The following is a 15,994-nucleotide window of genomic DNA, read 5'->3' as shown; positions in this document are numbered from 1 at the left end:
CCGCCCAGCCCCGCCGCCAGTCTCCTCCCGCAGTGATCAGCTGCCTGTGGGGGCGTGGCTCCGGCGCGCGACGGGCCAATGAGCGCCGGCGTCGGGCTTTTCCCGCTGGGCCAGCCCGGCGGGCGGGAGTGCATCACCGGGGGGCGGAGTTTCGAGGTGGTTCGCGCGCGCGCGCGCCGCGGGTCACGTGGGCCGCGCGCCCGCTATAAAGTGCGGCAGTCGGCGGGTGCCAGCCGAGTGATGGCCGCCGGCTAGCCTGGCTACTTTCTCCTCCTACGTTTCTGAGGCGCTGCGCTGCTTCTCGGAGGTTCCCGCCCCGCCCGTCGTGTGCTCGCCGCCTGGACCTCCCCGTCTGCGTCCGCCCTCGTCACCGTGGTGAGTGGGGAGCCGCGGGGAAGGGCGCTTTCTCTCCGGGCAGGCGGGATTCCTGCCTCGTGCGCCCGTCTTCCCCCCCGCCCCCGCCCGCGGCCTTTTTGGCGGTCCCGGCGCGCGGGAGCGGCCTGTCTCGGTGTCCACGGAGGGCCGGAGGGCGGGTGGGCGGGCGGGCGCGGGGAGAGGCCCGCCACGTGCTGGCCGCGCGCCCAGCCCGGGGCTGTGGGCAGGGGGCTGTGGGCGTGCGCCATCGTGGTCCTCTGTCTCCCGCAGGATGAGCCCTTGTCCCCGCGCGTCCTCGCCATGGCCTTCCGCGCCGCGCCGCTAGCCCCCCGGAGCCCGAGGCGTCCCGCCCCGCAGATGCCCGCGCGCAGCGTATAGCAGCGGCCGGCCCGGTGTCTGCCGCAGTTTACAGTATTTAATTTTATATAATATATATTATTTATTAGAGCGTCTGTGATACCTCATACTCATTCTGTTTACACGCCTGAAAGCCGCGCAGTAGTAGTGCTTGTTAGTTTAAGGCCGCTGCTCCGGGGATGGCGTCCACCGCGGCCACGCTGGTGGCCAGCGCCGCGGCCACGCTGATGGCCAGCACCGCGGCCACGGCCACGGCCCCCGGCGGCCCGCTGGAGAAGTACCTGTGGATGCTGGTCCTGGGCTTCGTCATCGCCTTCGTGCTGGCCTTCTCCGTGGGCGCCAATGACGTGGCGAATTCGTTCGGCACGGCGGTGGGCTCGGGGGTGGTGACCCTGAAGCAGGCCTGCATCCTCGCCAGCATCTTCGAGACCGTGGGCTCCGTCCTGCTGGGGGCCAAGGTGAGCGAGACCATCCGGAAGGGCCTGATCGACGTGACCATGTACAACACCACCCAGCACCTGCTGATGGCCGGCTCGGTCAGCGCCATGTTCGGTGAGTTCCCTGCGGTGTGCCCCTCACATGCCTGCCTGCAGCCTGCGCCGCATCCATGGTGGGGTTTTGTCATTGACTGAGTCACACTTGACTGTGTTGCAGGTTCTGCCGTGTGGCAGCTAGCGGCTTCGTTTTTGAGGCTTCCCATTTCTGGAACCCATTGCATCGTGGGCGCCACCATTGGCTTCTCCCTGGTGGCTCAAGGGCAGGAAGGTGTCAAGTGGTCCGAACTGGTAAAAATTGGTATGTTTCATTCAGAATGGCTTCTCAGTTCTTGTCCTGTCCCGTGGCATCACCTGTGGGGAGTGTTGTGTACAAGGGGCAGAGGGACGGACTCAAATTGTGGAAACAGAATCCTAAAATGTAAAGTGCGTTTTGGTTCCTGACTTTTGTCAGTTGTTGATATTTGTTCTCCGTGTGTTCTATTCCAGTGATGTCTTGGTTTGTTTCTCCGCTGCTTTCTGGGATCATGTCCGGAATTTTATTCTTCCTTGTTCGGACATTCATCCTCCGTAAGGTAATTTTTCTCTCCCCCCCCTTTTATGACCTTTAGGGGGTCTGGTATTCAAATCAGTAGCGTTCTTGCAGTGTAATTGGTGTGTAGGTACATGGCCTTGGGAAGTTGAAAAATTCTTTGTTCTGTACACCTTGTGTATGTTGCTAAGTTCTCTGCAAGAAGCAACTTTTCACCAAGAGGGTGTTGGGGGGGGGAGGGGGGGATTGAACGAGCGCTTTGGTGTGCCAAGGACTAGAAGAGACGGAGTGGAAAATTAGGGAAACGTATTTAAGGTGGTTTTGCCCAGCTATATGCAGATTACTACTTTAAACCACCGTCATGTCGACTGTTTTGAATTGTAGGCTTGGGGTTCAACAATTCACAATGTCCCCTATGGCTTTTAGTGCCACGTAAATGGAGTAGTTTGGGTCTACATAGTTAATTCAGTAGAGCTGATTATGCTTCTAACCTGTTTATAAGCTTCTAGGTGGAGACTCTACTTCTCACTGTGACTTAGACTCTAATTCCTTAGAACTGTTTTGTTTTTCTGGGCCAGAAAAAAAAAAATCCAGAGAGCCATTTCATTTCCTGTCCACTTGAAAATGCCTTTTCAGGGACCCGATAGCATTTCTTTCATCAAGAAGTCTGATGCTGGCTCCAAGGTGGACAACAAGGGGTGTTGTCATTGGACTGAGTTTCAGTGAGAATAAATGCATTTTTCTAAGAAAACAAAGTTGTCCTTTTTCTGAGGTAAATGGCTCTTAACTGCCCATTGTAAGTTCTTAAAAATGCTTTTAAGCTGTAGAAATCTGAGTGAAGGGAGATAAGTAGCTTTATCCCCAGGGGAAAGAATATGTTCAGACCCACTTGTTTGGTCTAGTTGTAGGCTTCTCTAGGGAAGGAATGGTACCTCTTCTCTATAGAAACTGACTGGCATTAGTATGGAAGAATAAAGCAGTTCAGTGCTTTGAAAACTTGAAGCATTTTTAGCCTGGAATAATTTGAGAGTAAACAATTCATCGATATTAACTCTCAGAGTTTGGTATTGTTTATACTGGAAGCTGGTATGACTGCATCTACCTTCCCACTTCCCATAGCTGTCTCATAGGACAATGTGATGCTTAAATCGGAGGCTTGCTAGTAGTCAGACCAGATGTTTTAGTAGTAGTATTATTAAGTCACACAGCTTTGTGCACCTCAGTGAACCAGGAGAATTGGTAGAAAATCCCTTATTAGGGAGTCCTGCTTATATAAAGGTTTACACAGCGTCTCTGTTGATTGATTATTGGGAAGCAGATGCATCGGATACTGGAGGGGTTATATGGGTCTCAGGACAAAACAAACTTGTCTTCTTTACGGGGAATGGTAGTGCTCTGAGGTACAAAGAGATTTTTGAAATGCCAGACCTCTTGTTTGATGAATGCATGCTAGGCACTTTTATCGCCAGTTATTGAGAGCTTCAGTTAGATATATTAACTTCATTTTAAAAAAGTGTTTTTATTGATTTTAGAGAGAGGAAGGGAGAGGGAGAAACATTGATCTGCTGCCTCCCGCACGCCCCCTACTGGGGATTAAACCCATAACCTGGGCATGTTCCCTGACTGAGAATTGAACCCGTGACCTTTGGACCTTGATGCTCAACCAACTGAGCCACCCCGGCCAGGGCTATATTAAGTTGTGTGCCAGGCCAGCACAACCAAGGGTTCGGTGAGCCTGAGGGGGGCAGCGAAGGATTAAAGAAAAGACAAAGAATAAGCTGGGTCTAGGACGTGGATCTCCTGCGCCTGGCTAAGGCCACAGAGAGAGACCCAGACAGCAAGCTGAGCCTTTATTTTATAGTCAGAGTTAAATAAGGTAGTGGTCACCATAGTTACAATATTCTTGTGAGTTTCACTTGTTTTGGCAGCACTTGCTGCACCTCCCACAGCCCATTAGCTACCCAGATAGGATCTAGGGAGCTCATAAGGTCAAGCTTAATTATGCTAAAGAGGGCTGTGCCCTCCAAGCTGGGACTTGTTTGTGGCTTTGCCAACAAGTCAGTCTGAGGCTTAACCCTATAGCCGCCCCCTACAAAGTTGTATGGGTATGAGGGTGGACATGATCAAGAATAACTGCAATAGTGTTTAAACCAAAATTGACTTTGAGGGTCTTCCTCACTTTCCTTTTTCCCCCGCCCCTCCCCCCGGGGCCATGCACTTCTGCACATATTCTGTGTCCATTCTATCAATAACCCGAGTTTTCAGGCAATGAGTGTGACTATTTCTGGCTAGTTAGGTTTTAACTCTCAAGAAATCATCCTTAGATGAGTATCTTTTGGGGGTCCTGGCTGTTAAAATTTTCCAATTTAAGTTTTTGTTTTGGAAGTTGACACTGAAATTACTTTTTAAAAAGTTCTCATTCTCTGAATGTCTGTTCCACGGGCATTGAGTAGTCTACTAGGGAAAAGCAGAATGGAGAAGATGAGGTAATTCTGTTAAGGCTATAGCCCTAGCCGGTTTTGCTCAGTGGCTAGAGCGTTGGCCTGTGGGCCAAAGGGTCCCGGGTTCGATTCCCGTCAGGGGCTTGTACCTTGGTTGCAGGCTTCTCCCTGGCCTGTGCCCTGGTCAGGGCTCATTTGGAAGGTAACCAATCGACGTGTTTCTCTCACATCAATGTCTCTGTCTTTCCCTCTCTCTCCCATTCTCCATAAAAAGCAATGGAAAAATATCCTCAGGAGAAGATTAACAACAGCAACAAAAAAGGACTGGGCAATAAACAGGAATAAGGGAAGGAGAGGTTTTCCTGTTGAGTATTTAAATTCTAGTTAAAACGGGTCTTTCAGCATTTTCCTTCCCTTCTATTAGGAATCACATTGGACATCTTTTCAAACTCGGAGAAACCTTTTTCTTTAGACGAAAGCTTACTGGAACATTCACTATGTAAAACACGAACTGTTCTGGTTGAAGACGGGGAGTTACAGAGACCCCTTTCCCATCCACATGCATGAATAAGACACGTTATTTCCAGATAAAGTTTTAAGGGATGTTCGATGGGTCATTTGGTAATAAGTATTTCATAAAATTGTTAGCCCTGGTTACTTTTTAGCCAGTGGGAAGAGGAGTGACTACGAAGTCTGGAGTGAAAGGGAGCGGTGGATTGCTCAGGTTTTTCCTTTTACCTAGACTCTTAGGAACTTTTTTATTTTTTTAAACCATGAGCCTGTTATTTCATAATAAATTGGTAGTAGTGTCATTCATTCCCTATCCCAGGTAATTTATTACTGATTACTTTGGAATATGTAATTGAGCTATACAGAAAAGTAAATACAGCCCTACCTGGTTTGGCTCAGTGGATAGAACATAGGCCTGCGGACTGAAGGGTACCCGATTTGATTCCAATCAAGGGCACGTGCCTGGGTTGTGGGCTTGATCCCCATAGGGGGCATGAGGGAGGCAGCTGATGGGTAATTTTCATCATTGATGTTTGTCTCTTCCTCTCCCTTCCTCTCTGAAATCAATAAAAGTACATTAAAAAAAAAAAGAAAAATAAATACATGGCTACTTCTTTTTGACCAACCAAGTACAGTTTGATTTGATATCAAAATACCAAGTATTATTTGAAAATCTGTTAAAAGAGAAGTCCCTACGTAAGTCTAGAACCCTAATGGGTTTTGATTGGGGGTGGGGTGGGTCTTAAGTTCCTTGAAGAGTTTTCTTCAAACCATAGATAGTTCTTTTTATAAAAAAATATATTTTATTGATTTTTTACAGAGAGGAAGGGAGAGGGATAGAGAGTTAGAAACATTGATGAGAGAGAAACATCAATTCAGCTGCCTCCTGCACACTCCCTACTGGGGATGTGCCCGCAACCAAGGTATATGCCCTTGACTGGAATTGAACCTGGGACCCTTCAGTCCGCAGGCCGATGCTCTATCCACTGAGCCAAACTGGTTAGGGCCCATGGATAGTTCTTAAAAGAAAAATGTATATACCCCTCAAGTTCATAACCTATTGACTGCCCTTGGGGTGTGACCCACATTGTTGAGTTGCTCGGGGAAGCTTAACAGTCCCTAGGTTCTCTATGTTACTCATGGTTTTTATTTTGGCCACTTACCTGTAGATAAGGGAGCTAAAACTCACAGTGCTTTTCAGGAAGGGCCCATCTCTACTGACTTGGAGTGGCACCTTATTTTCTCTGGTTTCGTTGATCTTAAGCTAGTGCCTCCCTCTTCTCACTGGTTATTCTGGAAGCTTTAGGATAACTTTGGGGTCTTTATCTCTTTCTCTTCCTCCCCAAGATTTTCCATTGGATTGTGATCAAGATAGCAGTAAACCTATAGGTCAGCATCTTTACAGGTTAGCCTTCCCATGTATTCAGGTCCATGCTCTCATTCCATATGTGTTCGACTTCCGTCTTTTCCTATAAAATTAATACACATTTGTTGTAAGTGGAACTCTTCTTGTCTCCAGTCACACTGGCCTTTTTGCTGTTCTTAAACATTTCAAGTTTTGTCTCAGGGCCTTTGCACTGGCTGACATCGCTGTCTAGAATATTCTGCCCCAGCCCCCCACTCCCCACCCCCATCCCACCAGATAGCCAGGTAGCTGGCTCCTTCTCTACCCCTAAGTGTGTACATGGTTGTTGACTTAAATATTCGTGTCTTTGCTCCACTGATTCTTCCTTCCACCACCCCCCTCCCTGAATTAAAATGTACTCCTCCTTCCATCATTTCTCCTTACCCTTCTTTATTTTTCCTCATAGCATTTGTCAGTACTTTACATTGTTCTGTGTTAGAATGTAAATTTCAGTTCTGTGAGGGCAGGGACATTGTCTCATTCACTTCTGTATTTCAGTGCCATGAACAGTGCTTGGCACAGTCGGTTGAATGAGGGGTAATCTGGTGCACAATTGGTTTTTATCTTAGCACTTGGGTAAATCATTAATAATGGTGTATTTATCAGATGTCTAGATTAAGGTGGTTGTTATAGGTATATTCTACTGCATAGCGTATTTGCAAGAAATCTTTACAGGTAAGAAACGTTCTAACATATCAAGGCCTGTTTCTTGACATCTCTTAACAAATGTCTAGTACGCCTTCAGGTGTGTGTTCAGATTTACATCTGGAACCCTGAGTGTTAACTGATTTTTGGGGACATTACTGGTATAGGTAGTCTTGTTAAAAACTGATAAACAAAACAAAAACTCAAAACAAAAAACACATAAACTTAACTTCAGGAAGCTGTAAATTGGCCTTGATGAACAGAGTTCCAGGAGCAGATGTAGGAAAAAGCCCAACTGGGCTCGGGAACTACTGTGGAGAAACAGCTGTTGGCATCGGAATTCCTGAACCTGTCCTTTTACAAGGTTGTATAGACATGGGCTAATTGTCACAGCTTTTAGGTATTGATCTTAACGTTATTTTACAGGCAGATCCAGTTCCTAATGGTTTGCGAGCTTTGCCAGTTTTCTATGCTTGCACGGTTGGGATAAACCTGTTTTCCATCATGTATACTGGAGCACCTTGTAAGTACATATCAAAATATTTAGATGTGAATTTAAAGTTGTTTACAAAACTTGCATTAAATGCCCAATTTACCCCTTTTTGCTTTACAGGGCTGAAATCTTCTAGAAGGTGGCTGGCCTGCACCCATTTCAGAAGGCTGCAGGCTAGTGTATGCTGAGTTAACCTAGATAGTTTTTCAACCAAAGAGACCTGCTCAGATTCTAAATCACTACAGACCTTTACTCTTTAGTCTTCACAGGACCCAAGATAATATAGTCTTCTCTCTCCCTTTCTCCTATCTATGCCTAAATACTGGCATTGGTACTGGCCTCAACTGCTGGCTGCTGAAGAGTTCTTAGTTCTATCTGGTCTTCAATAATCAGCCATTTAGCACTGGTTTGCTTGATATTTTCATTTTCTCTCCCAAATGGAGCCACTTTTATTTCTAAGTACTAAATTTACTCCCCTAAACCTGCTTGGATGAGAAGAGTTGGGATGTTTAACACTTGGCCTAAGTGCATGTGGAAGAAGAATTCATGCAGCTAAGAGGAAAAGTAATTTGTGAGAACGTAAAAATTGAAATATTCATGTTGGGGCTAAGGCAATTTATGGATTAAATTATGATGCATGTTTAATTTAGCAACTGAAAAAGATTGACAACTTGTAACTTATCAGCAGGGATATACCTACCTTGATCAGCTCGGTTGTGCTGTCTAGGTTTATTTGGCATGAGGGTCTTTGACCATTAATTCAGTGCTCCTGTCCTTTGACTGGAAGAAATACATGTATGTTGTTGCCCGGGACACATGTGCATATAGTGGGGGAGAGGGGAAAGGGAACTGGAAAGTATCTGGAAGCTACATGACCTATGAGAATATTGATCTTCTTTAGAGCTTACTAGACACCTTGCCAAATGCTGCAGGCAAAGGAAAGCTTGGATGCAGCATTTCCATTGGTTTAAATTTGGTTCTTCATGCTAACCTAAGAAGTCTTCAAGAGGCTTTAAGCACTGGTGTTTATGTAGCAGCAGCAGAGCTCATAGTTCAGTGAAATTAGAAACTTAACATTTTCAGTCGTTTTGAAAAGGGAAATTGGATATTTTTGTTCTGCCTTTTGTGGATCATTTACAAGAAAAACCAGTCTCATTTCCCTTTTTAAACTTGGAATGTGGGCAAATTTAAATTGCGATGGATATTGATTGCATTTCATGTATATTATAGTTTGTGTGGCTTTACACGAAGCTTGATAGCAGGAATTGAAATGAAAAGATTTGTAGTCATTATAAAACTTGCATTTTGAAGGGTTCTCAATTTAAATATGACTTTAAAATAGTAATCATTTTTGAGGGGCTAGTAGAATTGTCATTTTATAAGTAATTTAATTCATAATAAGCAAAAGAAAGCAGAACAACCATAAGTAACTAAGCTCTTGGATAAACTAGAAATCAAAACATCTTTTCGGCTTAAATAAATTCTATGGTGTTTTGCTTCTGTCATAAATAATATACTAGAGGCTTGGAGCCTATTGACATTTCAGTGGTAAGCAGATGGTGACTGATATTAATGATCCCTGAGCCTTATGAAAAAGTAGACAAGTTTCTAAGATACAGCTTATGAGTGCAACTACCACTAAATTATTTTTGTTTTGTGAAAGACTCCTTTGAACTGTTCTTATCTTTTGATAAGTAATATCCTTGTTTTCTGTATCTTAGTCTAAGAGATAATAATCTTGTTTCAGAGGATTTTGCTGGAGGGTAGTACGGTGGCTGTGATAACTCCACAGAGAATTCTATCAGTATAACAGATGTGACTATGGCACCTTCCTGTGTAATGTGCACAGCCACCATCTGGAGACGGGAGTGGGGTGGTTCCATTTATTTCCATAACTAGTAGATTCTCAGTGTAGTAATCCCCATTGTCTAAGGCAAAGAAAGGGAAAAGGCTAGTTTGTGAAGGCACTTGGGAGACGTCAGTCTAGTAGGTATTTAAAGTGGGCCAGACTGGTGTGGGTGTCAGGTGACAACTAGATTTTCCTCCCAAGTCTGTATAGCCACGAGCACAGTTGATCCTGTGGACCTAAAGCTGGCAGCTGCTGAAGGGCGATGGGCTGGCTTGGGGAACCTGAGTCCCCCCAGGAGGGTTTACACCCTGTGGCAAGGGCTTTAGCCCTGGGGTTTTCAAGATGCACCATTTTATCTCCTAGTGCTGGGCTTTGACAAACTTCCTCTGTGGGGCACCATCCTCATCTCGGTGGGATGTGCAGTTCTCTGTGCCCTTATCGTCTGGTTCTTTGTATGTCCCAGGATGAAGAGGAAAATTGAACGTAAGTATCACATTGTAGCAGAAAATTTAACTTGAAATGTGCTATTTCTTTTTGTTTGGCCACCTATAAAATTCCAGTATTTGGATATATTGGCAATGTCAGAAATTTTAAATGAATATTTGAGGCTATGGGTTTATTAACCAAAGTATATTCTTACTGACTTAAAATTATCTGAGACTGGTCAGAGGGAATGTTGGACCTATGCTGTGGACACAGGCTGGGCATTTATTAGTGAACTGTACCTTAATCAGTTTCCAGTAAGAGCAGATAGACAGTGTAGACTACATTAAGTGAGAATACTTAAGGGTACCTTAATGAAAAAAAAAATGCTTTCATAGAGGAAACATTTATCCTAATTCTGTGTGGAACTTCGTATTTAGACATTGAAAGCTATGGCTATCGTATATATCCGGCTTTACAGTTCTCAGAATTGTAGCACAAATCCTAGAGGTGAACACCTCCAAGTGTCCTTTAGCTTCATTTAGGCCATTGCTGCACACAGTTGTGCTGTAGTTAAACACTAAGTAAATTCTGGTTAGTCTTAAATCTTGTATTCCTTTCCTTACTGGTGGAGTTCTCTTAATATAATCTTTCTCTGCCCTTTTCACTTGCAAATGCTCAGTGGGTGATGTGGTTTGCTGTTTGGAAGGGAGGCAGCACCGGCTGCAGTGGCCTTGGGAGCAGTGCTGTGTCATGCAGCTGCACTGAGCGCCTGCGCACAGTGGGAACGAGGCTCAGTACTTACTGACCTCGTTTCCCCTCAGTCTGGGAGGAGATGATACAAGTCTCCCTAATGCTTTATGTTCTGCTCTAGCTTGACTGTGATGCCTGAATGAGCATGTAAACTCTGGGCATTGGCTTAATAGGCAGAACATATCCCTACCTAGTTGTGGAATTTAGTCAAAGGCACATCGCTTTTATAGAAGTGGAAATTAGAGTTGTCATCTTCCATCGCCTGCACTGAGCTGTGTTGCTTCGCTTGAATTCATGGAGGGCTTTTGGGGGAATTCCTTTTTTAAAAACATGAACTAGATGCAGTCCAAATTTCAATCTGTTGCCAGCCTTGGCTTGAGTTCCTTTCACTACAGAACAGGTTGTCGGAACTAAGCATGGCCTACGTGTAAAGGAAAGGACACAACAGATCCCACAAAGCCTTTGCTGCTTGGTCCTTTATTGAAAAATTTTACAGCCCCTGATACTAAGTGTCCTGCATTGTTGGTTTCCTCCCAGGAAAAACGAGACGTGGCAAATACAACAGACAGGAAGATTCTGAATTTGTACTGAAGTTTACATGTTGAGATGGACTTTTTTGAAATGGGGCAAGGGGAGATGTGGAACAACTGGGTTTGGTCAAAACCAAACAAAAATTTCTTCTTTTCCAGGAGAAATAAAGTCTAGTCCTTCGGTAAGCCCCTTAATGGAAAAAAAGAATAGCTTGAAAGAAGACCACGAAGAAGCAAAGTTGTCTCTGGGTGACATTGAAATCCGGAGTCCCGTTTCTGAGGCGGGGCCTGTCACCGTGCCCCTGCGGGCTGTGGTGGAGGAGAGGACCGTCTCCTTCAAGCTGGGAGACTTGGAGGAAGCGCCGGAGCGAGAGCGGCTTCCCAGTGTGGACCTGAAAGAGGAAACCAGCCTGGACGGCCCCATGAACGGTGAGTGGAATTTCTTCGGCGGGGGAACAGTTTCACTTTTCTGCTGGTGCAGAGGCTCACTGGTGCCTCGTGATGCTCTTTATGTTGATGTTTCCTTTTGGTCTTGGCCAGGTGCAGTGCAGCTGCCTAACGGGAACCTAGTTCAGTTCAACCAGGCCGTCAGTAACCAGATCAACTCCAGTGGCCACTACCAGTATCACACGGTGCACAAAGACTCCGGCTTGTACAAAGAGCTGCTGCACAAGCTGCATCTTGCCAAGGTGGGCGACTGCATGGGAGACTCCGGTGACAAACCCTTGAGGCGCAACAATAGCTACACTTCCTATACCATGGCAATCTGTGGCATGCCTCTGGATTCATTCCGTGCCAAAGAAGGGGAGCAGAAAGGTGAGGAGATGGAGAAGCTGACGTGGCCGAATGCAGACAGCAAGAAGCGAATTCGAATGGACAGTTACACCAGCTACTGCAATGCAGTGTCTGACATTCACTCGGCCTCTGAGATGGACATGAGCGTCAAGGCAGAGATGGGCCTGGGTGACAGAAAAGGAAGTAGTAGCTCTCTAGAAGAGTGGAACGACCAGGATAAACCAGAAGTCTCTCTCCTCTTCCAGTTCCTGCAGATCCTCACAGCCTGCTTTGGCTCATTTGCCCATGGTGGCAATGATGTCAGGTTGGTGACTTTGAATCTTAGCACTCATTCTGTTTTTAAACTCTTTACTTTTTTATAAGGCTTTGCTTGTGGCTGTGGTGGTTATGCCATCTGTGAGACTGAATATCTAGGTAGGATGAGGTAATAGCAGTTAATTGACTTAATAAAACAAGCAGCAAAATTTTCTTTGGAGAGCTTTCTGTGGGTGGTAAACGGATATTGTTCAGAGAAGCCTTTTTGTCTATGGAGATGGGACTCAGTTCTTTGATAATAAATTTTGGGCTGTAAGATGGAAAACAACATCTTTGCCTTGTAGGATGAGTTTGCAGGCTGTTGGCATTAGTTCTGTGGTTCATAAACTGTTGAAGCCCAGAGTTGCTTTAGGCTCCCTGTGAGAAGACAGCCCCCACATGCATGGTGCCCCTCAGAGCCGCTCTCCTCCTCTTGTGTATGTGGGTTCCATTCATTATCTGTGAAACAGACCTATTTGCTAAGTGAGCTTCAGGCTTCATTCAAGACAACTATTAAGTTACTCAGTTTTCAGTTCTGTCTGAAAAGTTAATCTTTGCCCTCACTTTTCTTTCAGCAACGCCATTGGCCCTCTGGTTGCCCTGTATCTGGTTTATGAAACAGGAGATGTGTCTTCGAAAGTAGCAACCCCAATATGGCTTCTGCTGTACGGTGGTGTTGGCATCTGCATTGGTCTGTGGGTGTGGGGAAGGAGAGTCATTCAGACCATGGGCAAAGATCTGACGCCGATCACACCCTCCAGGTAAGCTGGGAAGGGGGTCTTGTTCCTGGGGTACACACAGCTGTGGTGCTGCCACATGAATCTCTCTTAGTTAAAGAGACCCAGTTGTCTTAAGTTCTTGATGATCTCACTGTTGCTGTGAACTTTTTAGGTTTAACTCCAGTGGTCTCACAATAATAACTTTTTCTGAGGAAGATAGGTCTGCTAAGTGTGAATTGCTATATATACTCAGCCTTTGTTTTTTTATGATGGTCTGTTGCTCTTTTTTTTTTTTTTTTTTTTTTTTTTAATCTTATTGATTTCAGAGAGGGAGGGAGAGGGGGGGAGAGAGAGAAACATCAGTGATGAGAGAATCACTGATCAGCTGCCTCCTGCACACCCCACACTGGAGATCGAGCCTACAATCCAGGCATGTGCCCTGACCAGGAATTGAACCGTGACTTCCTGGTTCATTGGTCAATGCTCAACCACTGAGCCACGCCAGCTGGTTGCCTTTGTTTTATTTGGGACCCAAGGAGGATGTCTAACAAAAGTCTTCAAAATAAAAGTGAATGTTGTTCATGGGCTTCCACAAAACCTTACAACCTCATGCGTTAGAGAAGAGGGAGAAGAGAATTCCCATGGCCTGATTGAAAGGAGATTTTAAGAATTCTAGCCAATTAAAGAGATCCATGAGTGAGGCACAGCAAGTTGGCATTAATTTTGAGGTAGTGGTAGCTTATAAAAAAAACACCAAGTTTCATTCTTAACAAGTCATCTTTTTTTTTGTCCACAGTGGCTTCAGTATTGAACTGGCATCTGCCCTTACTGTGGTAATTGCATCCAACATTGGCCTTCCCATCAGTACAACGCATTGTAAAGTAAGTGTTATGTCACGTGCTGTGTCATTTGAATGGTTCTGCTATTATGTAGGCTTTTAAAAAATACATATTTTTTATTGATTTCAGAGTGGAAGAGAGAGGGAGAGAGATAAAGAAACATCAATGATGAAGGAGAATCATTGATTGGCTGCCTTCTGCATGCCCTACACTGGGTATTGATCCCGCAACCCGGGCATGTGCCCTGACGGGGAATCGACTAGTGACTTCCTGGTTCATAGGTTGACATTCAACCACCGAGCCACACTGGGTGGGCTAGGCTTTTTTTTTCTTTTTATATATACTTTGGTTTGGAAACTTTTATGCAGTGGATCTTGAGGAGTTGTAAGTTTAGGACATGTGTCAAGAATATAAAGCCTTATCATAATATACCCCAGTTGACAAATTGAATGGTTGGGTTTTTATATTGCCTTCATCCTCCCACAGGTAATCTCCTTAATGTGTTATCAGTAAACCAGCTTTCCTGGGCTTGGTCTAGTTCAGCAGTTACCTACTTGAGGTCATGCGCCTCTTCACCAGAGCACCATTGGAATTAGTAACCAGTTCTCTTGCCTGTTTCTCTCCTAGGTGGGCTCTGTTGTGTCCGTTGGCTGGCTCCGATCCAAAAAGGCTGTTGACTGGCGACTTTTTCGCAACATTTTCATGGCCTGGTTTGTCACGGTCCCCATTTCTGGTGTAATCAGCGCTGCTATCATGGCGTTCTTCATATATGTCATCCTGCCCTGACTGGTTTGGCTCAGTGGATAGAGCGTTGGCCTGTGGACTGAAGGGTCCCAGGTTCGATTCCAGTCAGGGGCACCAAAAATAAAAAAATAAAAGAAATATGTCATCCTCTGAGCGGAAGCTATTTGGGATGAGAATTGTGCCAGTGTTTGGACCACCACAGCATTCCTGCTCCTCTGAATGATTACAGTGATACAGGAGACCCAGGACAATCTACAGTTTGGGAGCTGTGGGAGGAAGTATTACTTGTGCTACATTTGCTTTTGTGCTAAATATGACTCGTCTCAAAATTAGCTATTTAAATAGCCAGGTTTCCACTGGTTCCTATTGGCTGTGACTTCCTGTACATATTTATCTACTTTTTGTACCCAGCTTCAATTCCATTATTTTTTAATGTTGTGTCTGAAGATAACTTGTGATTTCTTTTTTTTCTTAAACACCATTCAGAGCCATTTGACATATAGTATGCTCTGATTGGTGGTGTCACCAGCTTCTGCCTGAACACGCACAGGGATGTAACAACAAAAACATATCTGAAGCTTCCCTTGTAGCTCTTAGTCAAATAGTCATTTGCACTCTGCCCTCCTGTTGGCAGTGGCAGGTGGTTCTGTTGGCATTTGTGGCATTTGTGGGGACGAGGTTCTTGGGCACAGTAAGAATGTAAATTAGTAACTTCCTGCAAGCAGTTGACTGACTGACTTATTGCTATGAAGAAGTAGGAAGAAAAGCCTCTGGCAGTTGTGGTTTCTTTAAGATTTCTGGCCATGTGGGATGGATGAATGGAGTGTGAACTTTGGGCAAGTTAGATGGGACAGCCTTCCATGTTCATCTGTCTACCTCTTAACTGAATAAAAAAGCCTACAGTTTTTAGATAATTGGTTGTCATGGTTTTTGTTCATATGTGAAGCATCGGGGCTCCTGATTAGTTGTCCTTATCCATTAACAAGTGACACCAATACCCAACTTCGGTTTTCCCCACTCCTCCCTGTTAGGGTTCCTGTGATCTCACGACACATGACATCCTCCATGGGGACTATTGGGAGTGTGGCATATTTCCCTTTAAAAACATTAAGTTTTTTTCAACTACAGTTAACATTCAATATTGTATTAATTTTAGGTGGATGCATTTTTCCTCATACTAGCATAACCTAGGCGTTTCACATTGGCACACACAGATCTCTTCACTGTTTTTAACATCCACAAAGTTCCCTGTTTGAACAGAGTATTTTGTGTTGTTGTTAATTCTCACTTGATATTTTTCCATTGATTTTTAGAGAGAGGGAAAGACAGAGAGAAACATTGATATGAGAGAAACACATCGGTTGGTTGCCTCCTACACACCCTGACCAGGGTCCGGGCCGGGGAGGAGCCTGCAACCAAGGTACATGCCCTTGACCAGAATCGAACCTGGGACTCTCTGGTCTGCAGGCCAATGCTCTATCCGCTGAGCCAAAACAGCTAGGACTGAATGGACTATTTTATAATTGTTTTCCAGCTTTGCTATTACAAAGAATGCTCAGATGTGTGTGTGTGTGTGTGTGTGTGTGTGTTGTGTGTGTGGCAGGCTCAGCTTCATTCACAAATCTTCAGTGTTGCTTTCTTTATCCTGACCATGATCTCTTCTTTCCTTGGTCAGAACAGTAAATGGAAAGTGTAGCTTTGCAAACTAGGTTGATGGTTTCTGCCCCGAGAGCAAGTTTTAGGAAGATGCTTTTTGGCAACCAGACTGTGCCTGAGGGATTAGACTTGTGCCTGAG

The 15,994-nt window shown here is 45.1% G+C and overlaps 1 protein-coding gene across 1 annotated transcript; it reads left to right on the top strand.

Annotated features, from left to right (window-relative positions):
• Nucleotides 1-246: 246 nt before the first annotated feature.
• Nucleotides 247-15,112, top strand: SLC20A1 (solute carrier family 20 member 1). The gene is made up of 11 exons (XM_070429672.1): nt 247-375; nt 646-1,284; nt 1,387-1,527; nt 1,716-1,801; nt 7,186-7,282; nt 9,465-9,584; nt 10,967-11,236; nt 11,348-11,906; nt 12,472-12,657; nt 13,412-13,496; nt 14,082-15,112. The coding sequence occupies exons 2-11, from the start codon at nt 912-914 to the stop codon at nt 14,238-14,240; spliced, it is 2,076 nt and encodes a 691-aa protein (XP_070285773.1). The 5' UTR covers nt 247-375; nt 646-911; the 3' UTR covers nt 14,241-15,112.
• Nucleotides 15,113-15,994: the final 882 nt, after the last annotated feature.

This window comes from Myotis yumanensis, unplaced genomic scaffold, assembly GCF_028538775.1.
Source record: "Myotis yumanensis isolate MYYU_CA2020_CCGP unplaced genomic scaffold, mMyoYum1.0.hap1 SCAF_11, whole genome shotgun sequence".
Taxonomy (NCBI): domain Eukaryota; kingdom Metazoa; phylum Chordata; class Mammalia; order Chiroptera; family Vespertilionidae; genus Myotis; species Myotis yumanensis.
This window is presented reverse-complemented; position numbering and strand designations above follow the sequence as displayed.